General features: G+C 46.1%; 1 protein-coding gene across 1 annotated transcript in view; it reads right to left on the reverse strand.

The window, feature by feature from the left end:
• Positions 1-22,835, reverse strand: part of Ark2c (arkadia (RNF111) C-terminal like ring finger ubiquitin ligase 2C) — a 107,256-nt gene that overhangs the window by 14,211 nt on the left and 70,210 nt on the right. The window contains exons 2-3 of the mRNA XM_059246527.1: positions 9,338-9,653; positions 1,693-1,803 (exon numbers count right to left, since the gene is read on the reverse strand). Coding sequence (XP_059102510.1) covers positions 1,693-1,803; positions 9,338-9,653 — 427 coding nt within the window. The remainder of the gene's footprint in view (positions 1-1,692; positions 1,804-9,337; positions 9,654-22,835) is intronic.

A 22,835-nucleotide genomic window follows, 5' to 3' on the forward strand; every position in this document is an offset into this window, starting at 1 on the left:
AATTGGGAAGAGGCTGGGCGGAAGTTGGCAGTAATGTGATCCATCTTTTAAGAGACTGTTCAGTTTTAACAGGAGTACCTGAGGATGCTGGGGATGGGAGATACAGAACATGCTTACTGCACTCTTTCTGCCCCTCAGAAGCATGGGAAGCAGACGGCCAACAAGAGCTATACTGTGAATTAGTTCCAGCTATAGAGGAAGGGGCTCCCAAAGCTGCCCTGACCTAACCAGCTTTCCTGGCCCAATGTGTGGAAGATGATACACTGGCATGTCAGCTTAAAAATAGCTGGGTGGTGGTGGCCCACGCCTTTAATCCCAGCACTCAGGAGGCAGAGGCAGGTGGATCTCTGTGAGTTCGAGGCCAGCCCGGTCTACAGAGTGAGTTCCAGGAAAGGCTCCAAAGCTACATACACAGAGAAACCTTGTCTCGGAAAAAAAAAAATAGTCATCACTCCTTTTCCTATGAGGAATATTCTCCCCACCCCCTCTTGTGTTCTTTATCTAAAAGTTGCAAGAAAACCAAAGAATTCCAGGATATACTTCACCTACATTCCCCACAAAGCCACTGTTACAGCCTATTTGTTTCTCTCTGTGACTCTTTATGTGCACATAAGCACACATACACACATAAGCTGATCCCTGAGATCAGCTGGGCCTGCTTGAGCATCAGTCAGGATAGGGCCTGTGGACTGCTGATATTCCCTCAGAGAAGGAGGGATGGAGAGGAACACTGAACTTCCCAGTGAAGCTGCTTTGGGGTCACCTCTGCTCCTGTAAGCAGCTCTCCACCTGTACGCTATAAGGAAACCAATAAACTTGTTGGTTCTCAAGGGGAAACTTTGGTGAAATCAAACTTTTCATTTGTCGTTTGGACCTTGAAGGGAGTGAGTAGAGACTGGTGTATTTCCTCAGGAAAGGGATTTTAGCAACAGCTACTCAGAAATCCACTGCAGGCATGATTAAATAACCAGTGAACGACACATCTTTTAAAATTATCTGAGGGGGTCTAGTCTGATTCTAGTTAAGACCGGATCTTTCATGGGTGACAGCTAGAGAGGTGAATGGGCTACAAAATCCCAGAAGCATGGGTGACTGGAAGACTTCCCTAAGGGCCACCTGTCCCTAACACACAACACCCTCCCTCTTCCTCTCTAGTGCCTATGCACAGTCCTTCCCTTACCTCTGACCTCAGCCCAAGTCACACTCCCTGTACTGCCTTGCCAGTAAGCTCTATCATTTCTCTGTGGATTCTTACTGACCACCCCCTCCAGGAAGCCTTCCCAGACTACCCTGGCACCTCTATGTTCTCCTCCCAAGCTGTCCTCTACAGTCTACTGGTTCGTAGCTCTACTGAGCTTGGGGAAATGCTTCACATCCTGTCTCTCTTCTTTCTGGCAGAACCATCAAGACCAAGCCTCAGACTTGGCCCAAGCTAGTGTTTGGTTACACTGAGCTCCTACCTACAAACAGGCCCTGTAGGTGCCTGAAATAGACACCAAGGCTCAGTAGACTGGGGTCTAACTTGCATCATTCAAAAGTGAAGACTGGGGTCTAACCTATACCATTGGAAAGTAATACAAAACAGAATCTCCGTGGGTCTGGCATGATCCTTCGTCCTCCCTCCTGCACTCCCCAGAATCCCACTCACTCACTCACCCACTCACTTATTCACTCACTCACTCACTCACTCACCAGTCAGTGCCCTCAGCCAGATACCGGGGCTGAGGTGTCTGCAGTTGGTGGCCAAAGTCAAAGCTGGGGTGGAGGCGGTGGGGGTGAACAGACACTCGATCCTGACTCCGCCTGCACAGAAAGAAAGAAACCTTTGTGTTAGAGGCTGCCTGGGCCAGCCAAGCTCCTAAAGCTCCGAGTGGTGCTCCCTCCACCGACTGAGGATGCCCCCACTCTGCCATCCCCCCCAAAAACTAAAGTTCCCAAACAACAAGGAATGTCCCAGGTGAGCAGAGACTGTCCCCTGAATCCTCTCACCCGCCCCCACCATTCTCTCCTCTCTGCCACACTCTTCCTAGCTTCCACGGCCCAGGTCAGAGTTCTCCTTCTCCAGGAAGACTCACTTCCCTGAACACCAAATCATGGCAGCCCTTCTCCTTGACTTCCCACGACACTGTCTGGCTGTCCCAGCCATCCCAGCCATCTATCTGTCACCAGTGTTTGAGGACCTATCTGTCACCAAGCCTGACTTTCCCCAAGCACCCTTAGGAATCAGTGAAGCCCTTCAAACAAAAACAAAAACCAACTATTTCCTTTTCACTCTCTTAAAAGCAAACAGTGAGTGGAACTTTCCAGAAACTTCGTGACACAGGACTCTTCAAGATCTAGTACAGGAGCAGACATGAGGGCGCAGATAAGTTCTGTCAAGCTGTGTGTCACAGAGACTTACAAATACATTTTGAGTGGTTCTTCTCACTAAATTGATACATGGCCATTTTTCATAACAATTGTTTTATAGCCCTGGGAATGCACAGGTCACTCCAGCTAGGGAAGCATGTAGGCTGACTGCAGATCTTCACCTCTCCCTCCTCTCTCCAGATCCAATCCCCGGGTCTCATCCTCAGCTCTGTAGCCAACTACCTGTTGTGGTTTCCCCTCACCTTTGTCCCACTCCCAGGGGACTAGCAGATCCTGGTGGAACACCCTGCTGTCCTCCCTCCTGTGGACCCCCTTAGCATCTCTACCTAGCCCATCCCCATTTCTAAGGGTCAGCTCCCAATACCTAGAAGCACATTTTACCTGGAACCCCTAGTGGCCACAGCTATCAGGATCCCAGAAGAATTTCCTACCAGGCCACACACAGCCACCACACTCTCCTAAGAACCAGAGAGGAAAAAGAACCCAAGGAACAAAACACTCAACATAGACAAGACCAGATATCAGCACCTAGAATTACAATCTTCCCAAACCCAGATGCCTAGATACTAGTGTAAAAACACAATCAATAACAGCCAGGATGGTATGTCTCCACTAGAGTCCAGCAACCCTACCACAGCAGGTCCTGAGAACTCCAAAATAGCTGACACACAAGACAAAGACCTTAAAACAGCCTTTATGGATATGATAGAGGTCTTTAAAGAGGAAATTAATAAATTCCTTAAAGAATTCTATGAAAACACAAACAATGGAAAGAAAGGAAATAAAACCATTCAAGATTTGAAAGTGAAAACAGATTCAATTAAGAAAACCCAAACTGAGGGAATTCTGGAAATGAAAGATTTAGGAACTCAAACAGGAGCCTCAGAGGCAAGCATCATGAACAAAATACAAGAGATGGAAGGGAAAAATCTCAGGCACTGAAGACACAATAGAAGAGATGAATACCTCACTCAAAGAAAATGTTAAATATAAAAAATCCTGGCACAAAACAACCAGGAAAGCTGGGACACCCTGAAAGAATGAAATCTATGAATAATAGGAATAGAGGAAGAAGAAGAAATCCAGGTTAAAAGGTTCAGAAAATATTTTCAACAAAATCACAGAAGAAAATTTCCCTAACCTGAAGAAGGAGATGCCTATCCAGGTACAAGAAGTATACAGAACACCAAATAGACTGGACCAGGAAAAAAAGTTGCCATGGCGCATAATAACCAAAACACTAAACATACAGGGAAAAAAAGAAATAAAATTAAGAGCTACAAGGGGAAAAAGACCAAGTAACATATAAAGGTAGACCTATTAGAATTACATCTGACTTATTGATGGAGACTTTAAAAGTTCTATAAACACTAAGAGACCACAGATGCCAGCTCAGACTACTATATCCAGCAAAACTTTCAGTCACCATAGATGGGAAAAAAAAGACATTCCATGATAAAACCAAATTTAAGCAATGTCTATCTACAAATCCAGCCTACAGAAAGTGCTAAAAACAAAATGCCAACCTAAAGAGGTTAACTACATCCAAGAAAACACAAGAAATAAATAACCCCAGACCAGCAAATCAAACACACACACACACACACACACACACACACACACACACATACACCAGGACAGCCAGAAACACATGGTGAGACCCTGTCTTGAAAAAAGAAGAAATAAATTTCTAGAATTGAATGAAAATGAATACTCAACATAACCAAACTTAGGGGACACAATGTAGATAGAATGTTCTAAGAGGCAAGTAAGTTCATAAAACTAAATGTCTACATTTAAAAAAAAAATTGGAGAGATCCCACTAGTAACTTACAGCACACCAGAAAGCTCTAGAACAAAAAGAAGAAATCACACTCAAAAGGAGTAGATGACAAGATATAATCAAACTCAGGGTTGGAGTAAATAAAATAAAAATAAACAACAAATAAATAAAAAACATAATACAAAGAATTAATGAAACAAAGAGTTGGTTCTTTGAAAAAAATCATTATGACTGACAAACCCTTATCCAAATTAAGGTAGAAAGAATATCCAAATTCACAAACTTAGAAATGAAAGGGGAAAAGGAGGACATTACAACAGACACTGAGGAAATCCAGAGAATCATAAGGATACATTTTTTAAAATGTACTCCATTAAATTGGAAAATCTAAAAGAAATAAGTCATTTTCTCAACAAATAACACTTGCCAAAGTTAAATTAAGATCAGATAAGCAATTTAAACAGACCTATAACCCCTAGTGAAATAGAAGCAATTATTAAACTTTCCCAACCAAAAAAAATCTCAGAGCCAAACGGTTTTGGCACAGAATTCTACCAGACTTTCAAAGAAAAGTTAATGACAATACTTCTCAAATTATTTCACAAAATAGAAACAGAAGGAACATTGCCTAGTTTATTTCATGAGACCAGGGTTACCCTGACACCCAAATCACATAAAGACCTAACAGAGAAAAGGAACTGCAGACCACTTTCTTTTATGAACATAGATGCAAAATTTTACAATAAAATACTTGCAAACTGAATCCAAGAATATGCCAAAAAGATCATCCACTATGATCAAGTAGGCTTCATCCCAGAGATGCAGGGATGGCTTAATATACCTTTAAAAAAATGTAATCCACAATATAAACAAACTGAAAAAAATTACATGATCATCTCATTAGATGTAGAAAAGGCCTTTGACAAAATCCAGCATCCTTCATGATAAAAGTCCTGGAGAGATTAGAGATACAAGGGACATACTTAAATGTAATAAAGGCAGTTTACAGCAATCCCATAGCCAACATCAACTCAAATGGAAAGAAACTCAAAGCAATTTCATTAAAATCAGGAACAAGACAAGGTTGTCCACTTTCTTCATACATATTCAATATAGTATTTGAAGTCTTAGAATATAAGACAACTGAAGGAGATCAAGAGGATACAAATTGGAAAGTAAGAAAGCAAGTATCTTTATTTGCAGATGATACAATAGGCTACAATAATGACCCTAAAAATTTCACCAGGAAACTCCTACAGCTGATAAACACTTTTAGCAAAGTAGCTGGATACAAAATTGTTTGACAAAAATCAGTGGCCCTCCTATATACAAATAGCAAATAGACTGAGAAAGAAATCAAGGAGAACAATACCTTTCACAACAGTCTCAAAAATATAAAATATCTTGATGTAACTCTAACTAAGCTTGTGTGATAAAAACTTTAAGACATTGAAGAAATTGAAGAAGATAACAGAAGATGGAAAGATGCTCATGGATCGGTAAGATTAATATAGTAAAAATGTTCATGCTACCAAAAGCAATCTATAGATTCAAAATTCCACAAAATTCTTCACAGATCTTGAAAGGATAATTTTCAGCTTCATATGGAAACACACACACACACACACACACACACACACACACACACACACAAACCAGAAAATATGAAACAATCCTGAATAATAAAGAACTGCAGGAGCTATCTATATCCCTGATTTCAAATTGTACTACAGAGCTATAGTAATGAAAACAGCATAATACTGGCACAAAAACAGACACATTGATCAGTGGAATTGAATAAAGACCCCAGACATAAATGCACACACCTATGGACACCTGACTTTTTATAAAGAAGCCAGAAATACACACTGGAAAAAAGACATCATCTTCAACAAATGGTGCATCTTCAACACTGGAGATGTCTGCATGTAGATGAATATAGACAGATTCGTGTTTATCATCCTGCACAAAACTCAGTTCCAAGAGGATCAAGAACTGCAACATAAAACCAGATACACTGAACCTAACAGAAGAGAAAATGGGAACAGCCTTGAACTCATTGGCACAGGAGACAACTTCCTGAACAGAACACCAATAGCACAGGCACTAAGATCAACAATTAATAAATGAGACCTCATGAAACTGAAAAGCTACTGTAAAGCAAAGGACACCATTTTTTGGACAAAGCAGTAGTCTATAGAATGGAAAAAGACTTTTTTTTAAACTACACATTTGAAAGAGAGCTAATATTCAAAATATATAAAGAACTCACAAAAAATAAAACCACAACTAGTTATCAAGAAAAAAATAATCCAATTAAAAATGGATTAACAGATCTAAACAGAATTCTTAGTAAAGGAAACTCGAAGACTGAAAAACAAATGTTCAACATTCATAAGTCATCAAGGAAATGCAAATCAAAACTACTTTGAGATTCCATCTCATACCAGTCAGAGTGGCTAAGGTCAACAAAACAAGTGACAGCTCATGCTGGTGAGGATGTGGAGTAAGGGGAACACTCCTCCATTGCTGGTGGGAGTGCAAACTTGTACAGTCATTATGGAAATCAGTGTGGTGGTTCATCAGGAAGCTGGGAATCAATCTACCTCAAGATCCTGGTATACCACTCTTGGGCATATACCCAAAGGATGCTTCATCATACCACCAAGACATTTGCTCAGCTATGTTCATAGCAGCTTTGTTCATAATAGCCAGAAATTGGAAACAAACTAGATGTCCCTCAACAGAAGAATGGATAAAGAAAAGGTGGTACATTTACACAATGAAGTATTACTCAGTAGTTAAAAAAAATCAGATCATTAAATACTCAAGTAAATGGATGGAAGTAGAAAAATCATCCTGGGTGAGGTATCCCAGACCCAAAAAGACAAATACAGTATGTATTCTCTTATATATGGATATTAGCTCTTAAGTCAATGATAACCAAGCCAAAATCCACAGAACCACAAGAGGTTAGGTATAGAGTAAGGGACTAGAGGGGACAGACAGATCTCACTAGGAAAGAGAAACAGGTATGGATGGTGGAGTAGGGGCCTGGAACAGGAAAATCAAGTGGAAGTGGGAAGAAGGTAATGAGGGAGAGACAGCTAAAATAAAGGATCATTTGAAGAGTCATACGGAATCTTAATACAGTAAAAGCATCCTAAAATACATACATATATGAGGGCAACCTAAATGAAACTGACAAATAGTGGAGAAGACAGAGCCCCAGCTGGGTATCTCTTCATTGTCACCAAATGAAGCTTCCAGTACCAGGACTGGGTTACATATAATTGAGCTGTTGGCCAAAGGAGTCCCATGGGAGTCCCCAAACAACCCAGGCTGTTGCCAAGACTATAGTTGGCTCTCCACAAACTGACAGCAAGGCCCCATTGCAGAAGACACCTACACAACTCATTGAACATGGAGAAGTTGAGCTGGTGCCTACATGGAGCCTTCACCCCTGTATTCTAGTGTTTCTGGCACAGGAAGGTACTCTGCAGGCTACCCAGAGTGGAACATAAACACCAACCCAGCCACAAACCCTTTGATCTACAGTGCTGTCCTGCCTGCAAGATATGCCAGTGCAGTGGCGGCACAAAGCTGGTGGGAGTGATCAACAAACACCTAATTCAACTTAAGGCCCGCTCCATGAGATGGAACCCATCCCTGACACTGCCTGGGTGACCAAGATCCTGAGACTAGACAGCCCTGGGACCTAAGGTAAACTCAAATACCACTGTTCTTTAAAATAATAATAATAAATTAAAAGGCAATAAAATGACTCCTAATGACATTCTGCTATACACATAGATCGGTGCCTTGTTCAGCCACCATCAGAGAAGCTTCCTCCTGCAACAGATGGGAACAAATACAGAGACCCACAGCCAGACATTACACACACACACACACACACACACACAGAGAGAGAGAGAGAGAGAGAGAGAGAGAGAGAGAGAGAGAGAGAGAGAGAGAGAGAGAGAGAGAGACTTTGGAACACACAGCTCTAAAGGGACCCTGAGGAAGAGGAGGGGGAAAGGGTTGAGGAGCTGGAGGGGAAGGAAGACACCAGGAGAATAAGGCCCTCAAAATCAACATGATCAAAGCTCGTATGAACTCAAAAACTGAGGCAGCATGCACAGGGCCTGACCGGGTCTGCACCAGGTCTTCTGCATATATATTATGGCTTCCAGGTTAGTATTTTTATGGGATTATTGAGTGGGTCTCTGACTCTTGTGTCTTTTCTTGGGCTCTTTTGTTCCTGCTGATGTTCCAATTCCGACTTACTTTTTGTTTTATCTTATTACATTTTATTATATTACATTATTATCCCTTAGAAGCCTGTTTGTTTTCTAATGAGAGACAGAAAGGGAATGGATCCCAATAGGAAGGGAGGTGGAGAGGAACTGGGAGGAGAAGAGGGAGGGGAAACCATAATCGGGATATATGATATGAGAAAAAAAAAGTATTTTCAATAAAAGGAAAATAATTAAAAATTAAAAAGAGAACATTTTACAAATTTAGCACGAGGAATCTATTGTTATTTTTAATGAATTAATAGATACTTTAAAATTTCTAACTTGGTAAACCCATATAAGCAGAGGTTCTTCGTAGTCATTAACTTTTGAGTGTGAAAAGGGCCCTGAAACCCAGAAGACTGAGAGGCACCCAGCTGTGCCCATCCATTTCTTCTTCTTCTTTACAGCTGAGGCTCAGAGAAGGGCACTGACTTACCACATCAGGACTTTAATCACTGTTAATTTAATTTGATTTCATGGTGTACAGGCAGTCTCCAACTCTAGCCTCCAACTAGACGTTGGCCCTTTGGAGGCTAGAGCTAGAACCAGTCATATACGTTTGGTATTCTGGTATGGTTTGGGGAAAATCAGAACCAGGCCACCATGAGAGCGGGAAGGGACTTGAGAAACCTTTAGTCAAACCTCTTAGGCTGCAAATGTTCACTGCTTGGTAAGCGTCACTGCTAACCAAGCCGCTGACCCCGAACCTGTGTGATGTGAGGAGTCATAGCAGACTCTGACCTGAATGAATGCCACTAACTGAGGCAAAAGCCACCCCGTGCAGAACCACCTGCGACTGCATCCAAGCTTGGTTGAAATAAGCCCTGTCCCAGCCCTTACCCCCTCCACGGCCCCGCCCTCTCTCCTCGGCCCCGCCCCTGCCGACCTGGGATGCGAGACAAGCCTGCGGTGCTGAGCTTCCAGGAGCTGCTGCTGCAGCAGGTATTGCTGGTGCAGGGCCTGAGGTAGGAAGGAGGGACCTGTGACGTCCTGGAACTGCAGGGTGGGCAGCGGGGTCAGCGACTGGTGCAGCGCGCCGCTGTGCTGGTGGGCCGGGGCCATGTGGGCGCTGAGGCCCGGCTGCGACTGCACGGGGTGTGTCAGCGGGAAGTCCGGGGCTAGCTGCTGCGGCTGCGGGGGACCCAGGTGGAAGTGGCGGCAGGAGGTAGCGTGAGGATGCTGAGACCTTTGAAAGGGGGCACCTGTAGAGGCAAAAGACAAAGAGGTCTCGGTGAGGACCAGGGCTCTCCCACCTGAGCGGGGTCCCCGCCCCTGGGCAACCTGGAGCTGGTGAAAGGCAAGACCTTCCCAACACCTAAAGATGGTGTGCCACCATCTTTAACGCTCCCATGTAAAGGTTCTTGGTGCGTTAGCAGGGGAAGAGTGTTTGTTTTAATGAACAGAGAAGCAACCTTTTTATAAATAGCACACGTGTTAAAGGGGTTTAACAGCCCCTAAAGCCGGCCTGGCTTTCTTGAATTAGACTCTTTCCATGCAATTTCTTATGTGCATATAGAGAAAATTCAGGGCGACTTAGCTAAGCCCTGGTTTTACGGAACAAGTTCTATTCCATCATAAGCAGCTAAAATTTTGTGTTGCAGTTTTAAGCCAGGAGGGATCACAGGAAATGACCTTTTAAAATACCGGTCAACCCTGGCGTTGTTGGCTCAGACCTTTAATCCCAGAACTCGGGAGGCAGACACCAGCCTGGGCTACATAGTGAGTTCTAGGACAGTCAAGGCTATGTAGAAAGACCTTGTCTCAAAAAGGGGGGGGGGGCAAAATAAAAAGTTTAGTCAAAAAATAAAATATCAATTTGTTTACTATAAAATTAGACTTTACTTAGAAGCAAACAAATCCAGGTACAAACTAGACTCCAGTTATATCTAATTGAGGCTCCAGTATTTTGTGAATACAAAGTTTTGCAGATGCCCAGAAGGACAACACAGCATTAGCACTAGATAAGTCCTCCCACTATGCAGCCAGCAGAGTTGACACTACAGAAAGATCCTCAGGGGAATTCCTGTTAAAACTGATAGGTTCAGCCAAGTGGTGGTGGTGCACACCTTTAATCCAAGCCCTTGGGAGGCAGAGGCAGGCAGGTCTCTGTGAGTTCAAGGCCAGCCTGGTCTACAAAGTGAGTTCCAGGACAGCCAGGACTGTTGTTACACAGAGAAACCTTCTCTCAAAAAAACCACAAACAAACAAATACCTAGTAGATTCAATACACATCTGCCTCTTCCCCAGACTCACTGACATAAGAGCAGAAGGGTAAGAAAAAGGTAGAGAAAGAGGGAACAGGAGAGGTGACATCAGCCGACAACAGATGTCAACAGAATTTGGAAAGCAGATGGAGGAATTAGCAAAACTGAGAAATCAGAAACCCAGCACCTACCAAAGGGTCAAGGTCAGTCAACCAGCGGTGGGCAGATGCCCCGTGTGGCTGAAGGGTCAGGAATGGAGGCAGCAATTGCTTTGAAAGGCAGAGACAGCCTGGGACCAAGCAGAGGGAGAGGGAAGCTAGGTCTGCTCCCTGGGCAGCTACAGGTACAGCTCCTCCCCTTTCCTAGTCTCCCAGAAAGGTCCCAGTGCATGGGGGAGGGACACTGGGCAGAGAGGCAGGACCAGGTGAAGATCTACCCAAGTTGATGGGACTTTGGGACCCCACTTTCTTCTGTTGCCAGATATGTGACGTCGCTCTGCACTCGACACAGGTACGCCGGGCTGGAAGCTGGGGGCTGCTTCTCTCAAAGGAAGTCGTTGGTCCCAGAAGTGCCCTACAGGTCCTTGTGGTTCAGAACACCCCAATAAAATATCTAGCTCCCCAGCAGCCTCTGTATCCTGAAGCCCACTTGTTGGAAAGTTATATCTCCTCTGTGTGCACAGAGCTGTTAAACAGCGCTTAGTGACCTACTCTGACACAATCAGGCTACCCAAAGGTGACCAGTCTTTTGAAGAAGGCAAAAAGTGAAGAGAGAGAACATACCAACTTTGATATGAGAAAGAAAAAGAAAATCCAAGAGAAGAGAGATAATACAAGGACCAGAAAAAAAAATCCAATGTTTTTTGTGAAATAAGATACGGGATCTGTAACAACAGGAAGTGCTCTCAAAAGGATCAATGGCAAAGATGGGGAGGGCTTGGAAATTAAATTCACACAGGGTAAAATCTGGAGCTGAACAGGAGGGCCCTCCGGAGGGCAAGCCGAGAACACTTCCCAGGATGCAGATGAGACAGAACTCTGAACTTCACTTGTAAGGGAGAGAGGACAGCGGAGATACTGAGGAGAGGATTATGGGGGAAACCTTTTAAGAAATACTTCCCAGGTGGAAGGTCTGTTCCTCCAGATAGGAAAGGTGGTCTCAGTGGCCAACAGTGGTGACAAGAACCGCACACTAGGACATACAATGAAATGTGCAATCAACAAAGACAAAGAGGCGGTTCTAGAACCCTCCAGAGGGAGAGTACACAGATCTGCAAACAGTCACGAGTCGAATATTAGATCACTAGATATTAGAAGATTAAAAATTATAGAGGCCCCAAGTGCCTTCCAGGTATTTGGGGCAGGGGTTAGACATGAGAGCTAGGATTCTGTCTGAACAAACCATTAACCACTGTGAGGGCAGAAAAAAGCCACTTCAGGGTTTGCTTGTTGACAGAGTCTCATGTAGCCCAGGCTAGCCTCTGTTGAAAAGAAGAAAAGCGGAGTTGTTTTTTTTTTTTTTAACAGATATTGGTGAGACTAAATCCAGCTCTGCCACAGAACTGTAATTTTAACTTTTCCTATCAAAACAGACAGGTAAAATTAATTTTAACTCTCATACATTAAAGAGGTTCAATAGAAATGAACTGATGTGAAATTGCCCTTCAGGTGAGCTTTATTGAGAGAGAGAGCCTCACAACCACAGGGGCCATGACTGGACTTCAAATGGGAGCACACAGGAAGAGACACGCATCACTGCGTGGGCGGCACTGTGGGGCCTTGAAGCCCTTCCAACCCAGAGAACTGAAGAGTGTTTCTGACTCTGACAGGTATTCAAAGGATGCAGAGACTCCATTCACATGGTCTAGCCTGGCCTACTTGCCAGGAATTAGAAGGCAGGAAAGCACTGTGGCTATGGTTTAAACTTGCCTTGGACCTGGACAGCTGAGAGGGGAAGGCTAGGCTTGCCCCACACACACCCGCCGCCCCGACACCCTCTGTGGAGGGCTGTGTGCTCTCAAGGTGCCTGCCAGCCCTTTGTCCTGAGGGACAGACTGATGGGCAGAGAGAGGCAGCTGAAGGGTCTGTGAGCTCATTGTCCAGAACAGTAGTTCTAAACCTATGGGTCAGGACCCCTTTGATGGTCACCTAGGACCAACTGCATACCAGGTATTTGCATTACCATTCACCACCGTAGCAAAACTACAGTTGTGAAGTAGCAACAAAAACCATTTTATGGTTGGGGTCACCACGACATGAGGAACTGTATTAAAGGGCTGCAGCGTTAGGAAGGCTGAGAACCACTGCTCTAGAACTTACTGTGTTCAAGGATGACCTTGAACTCCTGATCCTCCTGCTTCTGTCTCCAGAGTGCTAGGATTATAAGTAGGCACCACCATGCCTGGTCCAAATGTGAACTTTCTTTCCTCCTTCTGTAAGAGGTACTGACACATATTTAGAAAAAAAAAAAAAAAGCAACAAAATAGGAAGCCATACTCTGAAGAGGTGGGATATTCCCAAGCATACAGCTGTTCAGGAATCTGAACAGGCTGGGGAATCTGAAAGGTTGTCTGGGAAGAGGAAGATAGAAATAGTATTTGAAGGAATTTTACACACTGAAGGAGACTTCTGTAAGAATTTGCATAAATACCGTAAGAAGCAAGGCAGCCATGAAGGGGCGGTGATCATCTCCAGGGAAATAAAAAGTCATGCAAGCAAGTGTAATTATTACACACTACTTGGCTCAACAATGAACAATATATACTAGCCATAAAACAAATAATAAGCTGTATTAGGACAAAAAATAGTGTGATGAACATAAACAATGGTCAGGAATGTTAAACAAATAGCAATCTAATGGTTTAGTTAGAAATTTACATAATAACGTACATAATTTGGGAAGTAAATGCCCAGCTTGAAAGAGATGGAAGCACAGGGCCCTGGGGGATTTGACTCTCGAGGAGAAGGTAGAGGCATACAGTAGTTGTTTGGCTAAAGTGATCTCAGATTGCAGTTTGTAAACGATGCACATCTCGTACATTTTTGTAACCTACATATTTGAAAAGTAATATGAAAATTAAAAGCAATTCCTGCCTGACTCCAAGTCTGTCAGAGAAGATATGCCTAAAACATCAATTCCCATGAGCGTTTGGATAAGTCAGGTCCCTCAGCCGTATGAATACTGGCTTCAGGGTATCCAGAGACTGGAGCTTGGGAGGGCAGACACTAGTTCCCTTTTTCTAGTCTCCATCCATCATCACACACAATAAGAGGAGGAGCGAGTCAGCAAGACAGAGGGAAAGAGGGCCTGAAGAAGGAAGAAAAGGTGCCTTGAGAAGAGCCAAGAGCGGAAGACAGGTGGGACTACCCAGGGAAGAAAGAAATGTTTGTTTTTAAAGGATATTGGTGAGACACACAGGTAATTTTAACTTTTCACATCAAAAGAGACAGGTAAAATTAATTTTAGTAACATGTAAAAACATACCTAACGTGGCCTTTTAACATGTATTCAGTATAAGAGTGTTTTGACCTGTTTTCTGTCCTGTTTTCACACAAGTCTCCACAGCTGGCTGTGTTTGCCCTTCCAATACCTTCCATCCAGTGTAGTCTGAGGTGTGTGGCTTCCCTGTGGACAGTGCAGCTATCAGGGAGAAGCCAGTACCACAGAGCTCAGCCCTCCAGCCTTTCCCAGATGGTCTTCCCTCAGATGGGATGGGGAGCCCTCTCTCTCCTACCTGTGAAACCCACGCGTCATAGCCTGGTGTTAAAGCTTCGTCCTTCTAGTCTTCCTAAGTCTGTATGGTGTGGATGGATGCTCAGCGGATGCCTGGAGGTCTGCCAGGTTACGGGAGGAAGTGAGCAGAAAACAGAGGGGCTAAGGGGCTGGGGCCCACTGAACTCAAACCTGCTTGACATTGACCCAGACAGAGAGGAATAAGGAGGCCCCGGATGAACCATGGGTTTAACAAGGGTCGGGCGGGGATAGATCAGGCCAGCTGGCCAGTGTCTTCTACCCCTGCCCTGCTGAAGTCTGTCTTGCTGTCAGGAGCAGCCACTGCCTCTCCCATCCCACAGCCCCTCCTGCATCTTGAGGGGGGTTCACACTTTTGCAGCCTCTAGCTGGCACACGTGACAGGGAAGACAGATGCTCATCTCCAGAACGCGCAGTGTACTAAAGGAAGGTGGACTAAAGCTCCTGTCTAATAACACTAAATGCAAGCTTGGCCTGCAGAGGACTCTTCTGCTGTGGGACCAGGAATTCCCAGTTCACCTCTCTCCCCAGGGAGTTCCTGGGCCTCATCACCTACACAGAAGTGCATAGAAGCTGGGAACACCCCAGCTAAGCCCTATGTCACGTAGTCTTTGTGGCAGTGCTATGTAACAGCTGCTCTCGGTTTGGTCTCCAAAACCAACAGCGAAACTCAGGGGAATGTGGAGTCTTTGACAAGCCAAAAGCCAGAGATATCGGAACAACCCTGACATCTCCAAGTCCCCCACCCTTTAGTAGACAACCCACATTTTTTTCCCATTAGAGTCATTCCATCCCATTAAAAAATAATTTCCAGATGTCCCTGATTATTCTATGCATTTATCATATTTCCCCAGGGTTAAAATGCCACCAACTGAAAGATTCATCATGAACTAAATAACATTTCCAGTGAGTGAGGAAATAAACAAAATAAACCCCACCATATTAAATAAACACATCAATTATAAGACACAAATTACTATCAGAAGGGGGAGAAAATGTATGTCTTAGGATTGTGGAAATTGATGTTGACAATTTCCACCTCTTGAGACTTGCCCAGGAGCAGTGCGACAGTCGGGGGCTGGGCCCAAGCGATGCAGGTGCAGGGCTGGGGGTGGGAAGCTCAGGTCAGGCCTGAACAACTGGGACCAGGGAAGCCCAGGTGTGTGGCTCACCTGCTGCTCGTCTGGTACACATGGGACACGAGACAGGTGTTCCATAAGTGCCTAGGAACTGATTGCTTCATGCCTCCCAGGCAAGGAGCCCAAAGAAGGCAGCAGCTGGAGAGTGGGTGGATCTGAGGGCTGGAGAATCCACACAGCCCCAGTGGGAGGGAGGGAAAGAGGAGGGAGATGTGGAAAACGCAGGGCCAAGGGCTTGTGGGAAGATAGACAACCGTGGCAAGCTCTCAAGTCTAAAAGGTCTGCTGATTTGCATAGGACACACCCCTCAGAGTGAGTGACAGATGGAGATGTAGGTCTAGATGTCTCCTAAAAGCCAAGGCGAAAGACAGGGCGGAGCCAAAGGAGCTAGGACCCTGGCCTATCAATCAAAGAGGCTGTGGTCTGAATGGCTATATGTTCAAATCTCAACTCCCAATGTGGTTGTATTAGGAGGGAGGGCGGGCCTTTGAGGGGTGATTAACTCTCATAAAGGGATTAATATCTTTCAAAGAGACCCCAGAGAGCTCGCTGGCCCTCCACAGTGTAAGGACACAGCTAGAAGGCACCATCCATGAAAAAGAGAGCCTTCTCCAGACACTGTGTCTGCCAGCGTCTTGACCTTGGACTGCCAGACTCCAGAACTGTGAGCAATAGATGTCTGTTCTTTACAGGTTACCCAGTTTATGGTATTTTGTTACAGTAGTCCAAGGGGTTCAGAATGGGCCTCCAACAGGGGACAGTTGTGACAGTTCATCTTTACTGTCAACTGATGCACTGAGAATCACCATGTAAATAACCCTCCAGATTGGCTGTGATGTATTACCCAGATTGGCTTAATTGAGGTGAAAAGTCCCACCCTAAAAGTGGGTGGTGCCATTCCATAGGCTGGGGTCCTAGAGTGAATAAAAAGGAGAGAAGAAAGCTGAGCAGGGCATTTGTCTCTTTGTTTCCTGACTGTAAACACAATGTTACCGGCCACCTCTGTTCCTACCATCATGTCTTCCCCTCCGTGATAAACTGCATCCCCTTGAGTTGTGAGCCCAAATAAACCGTTCCTTCCTAAATCACTTTTGTTGGGTATTTTGTTGCAGTAAAAAGATAATTTAATTAATACAAGGGTGATGCAAAGACAGGAAGAGGGTACTTAGAGGATACCCTACTCTTTCTGAAGCCCTCTCGGAACTGTGGGTGAAGGCAGCAAAGTCAGAACTGGGCCTAGGTGGGAGTGGAGGAGCCCAGCTAAGACCAGAGTGCTTGGTACTGAGGTCCCAGAAGACCAGCAGAAGTTCCTCCAGGGAAAACACGGGGGGGGGGGGGGGGGGGAGGGAGGAGAGGAGAGTTAGTTCTTTCTACAGGCAATGACTCGCACTTTCAAAACTTCAGGGCTGAGACGTACTGCATTCAAGTTCTCAAAGATGGAGCTTTCCTAGTGATAAATAACTTCTGCCCATGGACATATCAGGCACAGGCCAGTCTAAAGCCTTGTGACAGACTGCCTAGCTGTCCTGGGCTAAACTTCCCCTGACCCCTCCCAGGGGTAGGTGCAAGACCTGGGGGCATGGAGCAGGGAGGATGGGAACCAGGCCCTCTAGGAGGGCCTCTAGGGAAGCTGGCAGCCTGCCCCTCCTGCTCAGGCTGGTTCTCAGGGTGTCCAGTTTCCTGCTGTCCCTAGTTCACTGACCCAGGTTAACTCCCCACCAGCTCTGGGACAGAACAAGGAGCGGGCACTGGAGCAGAACCCATGGAAGAGTGAGGTGGAGGTGAAGGGCAAAGAGACCCCTCTGTAGAGGTAACTGTCTTATTAAATAAGAAACACAGAGCCAAATGCAGAGTTAAAAGCCCAAGAGGTCAGAGCAGTAGCTGAGAGCTAATACTAAAACCCTTTCTTTCTTTCTTTTTTTTTTTTTTTTTTTTTTTTTCGAGACAGGGTTTCTCTGTGTAGCTTTGTGCCTTTTCCTGGAACTCACTTGGTAGCCCAGGCTGGCCTCGAACTCACAGAGATCCGCCTGGCTCTGCCTCCTGAGTGCTGGGATTAAAGGCGTGCGCCACCACCGCCTGGCTTAAACACCCTTTCTTACCCTTCACTGCCGCTGCCGTCCTTCCCCTCAGAAAGAGACCTACTTCCTGTGTGTCTGTCTTTTTATTGACTTTCTGTTCTGCCTTCTTATTGGTTGTAAACCCAACCACATGACCTCCTCATCACTGCCTGTCTATACAGACCTCTAGGTCTCTATGGTTGGTATTAAGATTAAAGGCGTGTGTCTCCATGCTGGCTGTATCCTTGAACACACAGAGATCTGCCTAGCTCTGCCTCCCAAGTGCTGGGATTATAGGCGTACGCCACCACCGCCCAGCTTCTTCTATGGCTTGCTATTAGCTCTAAACCCCAGGCAACTTTATTTATTAACATACAAATAAAATCATATTTCAGTACAAATAAAACATCACCATACCCCTCCCCAGAAGCACCATGCTGATACAGACAGCGGACAGGGCCAGCAGCAGGGAGAGAAAGGCCCTGCCTCACTCATGGAGCTTTATGTACTCTTTTTTGTAAAGCTTACACAAGCAACTGAGAGACCAGGTCTTCACAGAGCCGAGGTCCACAGAGACCTTGGCAAGTCACTTCCAAGGACAGGCTCTTCTGGTGTTAGGGTTCCATCTAAGAGGTCAGGACACCTCTCTTCACGGTCACAGTGGACTTCTCTGGTCTTCATTTGGACTTGTGGCCTGTGTATCCCCCAAATGAGTACCTTTTAAGCAGGTCTCTGCCTCGTTCACAGAAAAGCTAAGCAGAAGACATGGGAAGGTTCTGATGAACCCAATACATGGTGGCCTCCAGGCCCCAGAGTTGGACAGACCTGACCTAGTCCCATGCCACCATCCCTTGCTGAGATGAGTATCTGACACTGTGAGGTGGTTACACACAGTGAGAGGCGGGGAAAAGCCTGTATTCCAGGGGCCACTACCTCATCCTCCTAAAACCCACGTTCTGAGCATTCTATTGCCACCAAGCTCTCTCCCTGCTCCTCTGTCTGCCTATGTCATCTTCTCCCTCATCTTTCAGGTCCCCCCGACCCCCGCACTACCCACCCCCAGGGTCCTTGCTTGCCTCTGGGCTCTCTATGACTGCTCTGTATGCCAGACAGTGGCACCTTCCCTCCTAAGCTGTCATATCCTGTCCACCCTCGACTACCAGGGCAGACGACAAGTGTCCTTAGAGCCCTCCAAGCTCTTCCCTAATCTTGAAATCAGACTTGGGCTTGACTTGTGGGGTTCACCTGCTGTACTTGGCATTTGTTTGAACAAGAACTTCACCTCCGATGAAAGCTACGAAATGATTGTTTTCAGGGCAAACGACACTTGGCAATTGTACTCTCTCTTTAGAGACTTAGACACATTCGATGAGGGAACAGGGAATAAGAGAAGGGAGAAGAGAGAAAAGCCAGGGGGGAGGAAAAGGGAAGGAAGGAGAAGAACCTCCATTATCTTAGAGAAAGTGAGGATTAGGTGGCCAGCTGGTAAGGAAATCAATTCTTCATGATACTGTCAACTATTCCAACTAAACGAGGCCAAGATGGTGAGGTCTTCACTCCAAAGATGAGGAAGGGCCTTGAGTCCACGAAAGCTGGGACAGTATGTCTTAGGGCTCTCTGACACTTGGAACTAGACTTTAGACATGCTGCGTCCTGGTGTGCTGTGCCCTGCCTGTCCCAGAAGCCCTCCTCCCTCTACAGAATCCTCATACACTCATCCATGTCCACACATGATCGTCCCAGAGATGAGTCCTCCTGCAGACCTGGCTGCTGAACAGGAATGGCCTGCCTGGGCCCTGGGGGCCCCACCTCCCCTTTCCTTTCCCATGCATTTCCCAAGCTCCCCTAGGAATATGTCTACTCTGGCCTAAGGAAGTAACTGTGAATTGGCCAAGCATCTGCCTCCAGACGTCATGTGGAAAGATGTAGAGGTGCCACGGGATGGCACACAGTGAGATGGCGCAGGCTATGCTGGTCAACAGCTCCAGGCCCTTTCTCTGGCCTGAGATCAGGGACAAGTTCAAGAGCATGACAAAACGAGAGCCTCTCTAGCATGACAAATTGTACTGGATCTCCAGAAATCCCCACAGAAAAGGCTTCACGGCCTTGCCTTTAACAGAGTTTAACTGATAGAAGGGCAGAAGCATCTTGAGTTTGGGGAACCATTCAGAAACCAGCCCCTGAGGGTGGGGAGTGGGGTTGTGAAGCTACTTAAATGGTGTGGCAGGAGAAATGGATGAAAATCTAGTTGTAAGCCGGGAAGCAGTCAGAGCCACCATCAAAGGGACAAAGCCCTTCTGACAGGGTGATTGGGTCCACATCAAGAGGGGTTTTGACCTCCAAAGTTCCTGACCACTGAAGATGCCACAGAGTGAGTGCCAGCTGGGGGAATGCTTTCTGGGCTTTCCTGCATTATTCTACCCCCTGCTCCCATTTTTTGTGTGTAGGTTGATCATAGGTGAAGTTGCCAACTGGTCAACCCCAAGTACAATGGCCTTGGTGTTGGGGGAGGATGCAAGGAGCTGAGCAGTAGGGAGAGGAGCCCGAGGTCCTCAGGGCTGAAGGCCTGGCACATGAGCCACAGTACAAAGAGATGCAAGCCCCTCTTCAGAGCTCCTCAACACTGATTCCAGGAGCCCCCTTCCCTTGGGACAATACAGTCTGCAATCCTGTTTCCTATATTCTGACAGCATCCTGGGAGATGTTCAGATTGGACTCCTTAGGACAAGGGAATGTATCCCTTGTGATTCATTCAGAAGCAAATGCTTGGGGAAGTGCCACAGGAGAGAGGAGGAAGGGTACCCAGTGGAGAGTTGTGAATGACAGCCTGGGAGTCTAGGGTACATTTGTAAGTAACTACTTGACTACAGCCAGGCAAATTGGAGATGAAGAAAATGAAAGTGGGCCATCTGCCCAGAACCCAGCTGCCTAGGCCCCTCTTCCAGGCTCCCTCACCTCCAGGTAACTCTCTTCAGCTATTCCGCTCTGATCAGCCCTAAGAGACCTATTTCCAGGCTGAGCCTCTTGGGCGGCCAGATGTCTGCTCTCCTCCTTCTCAATATTTTGGTTGCCTGTCCAATGGAGGCTTAGACAGGAAGTGATATGCCCAAAGGGGTCCTTTGCAGTCCGGAGCAGCTTTGTGATGCTTCCCCTGGGCCAGTCTTTGATCTCTGATGAAAAGCTCAGCTTCTCCCAGGGAGCTGGATTCCTTCTCTCAGAATGTTGCAGGGAGGGGACCGTGCAGTCTGAGGGAACCGATTTGTCCATGGTTTTGAGGCAATTAAGCAGCAGGCCTCCAGCTAGCAGCAAGGACCAATGTCGTAACTCCATTTGCCCCATGGGCCAGGAGAGAGGGAGTATAGAGAGGTGGGTGGTCAGAGACAGGATGTAATCACAGAAAAGAAAACATCCTTTCCCCATTTAAAGCCATTAAGATGTCTGCAAGCACTCATTCCCACTACACACACAGCAGAACACTTTCTGGAAAGCATCTGGAGTCCAAAGACCATGCTACGTGGGGATAGAACTAGGTCTGCCTCATTCACCTGGCAACAGATACCAACACACACAAAAGCCCCACTCAATGAGGAGATGAGTGAGGACAGACGGACGAATGTGTGTAGGAAGCAGCATTGGGCTACAAATTTCAGGAGAGTTCAAGTCCACGCCTCCCGATGTTTGAACCCTGTGTGGATTTGTACATGTCCCAGGGGAATGACAATCATTCAAATAGACACAGACAGGGAGACTAGCCTTGAAGAAATGCAGAAAGAAAGACCATTCTTTGCAACGAGCATAGAGTCATGTGACCAGTCCACGAAGTATAGGTCAGTGTGAGTCACCATCAACTAGCCCAGAGAAAGAAGTGCTTTCAGAGCCAGAGAGGAAGCTCCCTGCTGCCACCATGGCAGAGGTAGAAAGCCTATTCCACAAAGGCATTAGGTGGTGTTGTGGTTTAGAGGTGATGTCACCCCAAAGCCTCGTGTTCCCAAGGCGACGTTCAGAGACGGGACTCTAAGGAAGAGCTTGGGTCACGAGTGTCTAAACTCATCAGTGGATTTTTCCACTGCTGGATTCATAATTGGAGAGATGACTGGGAGGTGTGGAAACTGTGGTAGGTGGGGCCTGAATGGAGGAAGCGAATTGCTGTGAGGGGGGTTTGTCGTTGAGGGCTGTATCTTGTGCCCAGCCTCTGGCTGCTTCCTGGCTGACATGAAATGAGCAGCCTCTGTCTTGTGCTCGGGTGTCTCTGGTATTCTGTCTCACTTCAAGTCCAAAGCAATGGAGCGAAGCAACCGTGAATGGAAGTCTCTGAAACCATGTGCCAATAAATAAGCTTTTCCCGCCTTAAGGTATTTTTCTCAGACATTTGTCACAACAATGGAGTGCCAGCACAGTCAACTTACATAAATCAGAAAGTCTTCTCAGGTCATGAGTTCAGAGAATTTCCTAACTTATATCCTTAATAAAGACTCTAGCTAAGGCTGCGCAGTGGTGGCACATGCGTTTAATGCCAGCACTAGGGAGGCAGAAGCAGGCAGATCTCTGTGAGTTCAAGGACAGCCAGAGCTACACAGTGAATAGTGAAATCCTGTCTCAAAAAAAAAAGAAAAAGAAAAAGAAAAGGGGAGGGGAAGGACTCAATAATATTCTTTAGAAAAAGGGAAACCTCCAAACCCAACATCTTCCAGATGTGTCCACCTTACATAAACATAAACTGGGTGCTCAGAGCAGTGGAGCAAGTTCCCTATGGAGGCTGCAGAGCATGGCTTATACACACCCAGGCCAAACTGACCCGTGTGGACAGGACAAACAACAACACCCTCCCTTGTCCTCCACTGCTCCCAGAGAATTCTGACTCAGATCACTGCCCCTCTCTCTGCCTGGATCTGACCACTGTGTAGTGACGAAGAAGGGTGGTGGAGATGAACTCTGGGGTGGCTTTTCTCAGGGACATCTGTTTCAAGAGATCATGTTCTGGGATTTCAGACAATAGCCTGGTGAAGCGCTGCTGTTCTGGCCTCCCTATCTTCCCCAAAAAATAGCTGCAGGGTGACTGGGTATCTGCCTTCGGAGGGAGCCAGAGTCAGTTAAATTCCCAACCAGTACCTTCCTGGGATCCTCCATCTAGCACTCCAGTGTGTGTGTGTGTGTGTGTGTGTGTGTGTGTGTGTGTGTGTGTGTGTGTGTGTGTTCTGTGTCTGTGTGTCTGTATGTCTCTGTGTGTAGGAGAG

The sequence above is a fragment of the Peromyscus eremicus genome, chromosome 19 (genome assembly GCF_949786415.1).
Source record: "Peromyscus eremicus chromosome 19, PerEre_H2_v1, whole genome shotgun sequence".
In the NCBI taxonomy this organism is placed as follows: domain Eukaryota; kingdom Metazoa; phylum Chordata; class Mammalia; order Rodentia; family Cricetidae; genus Peromyscus; species Peromyscus eremicus.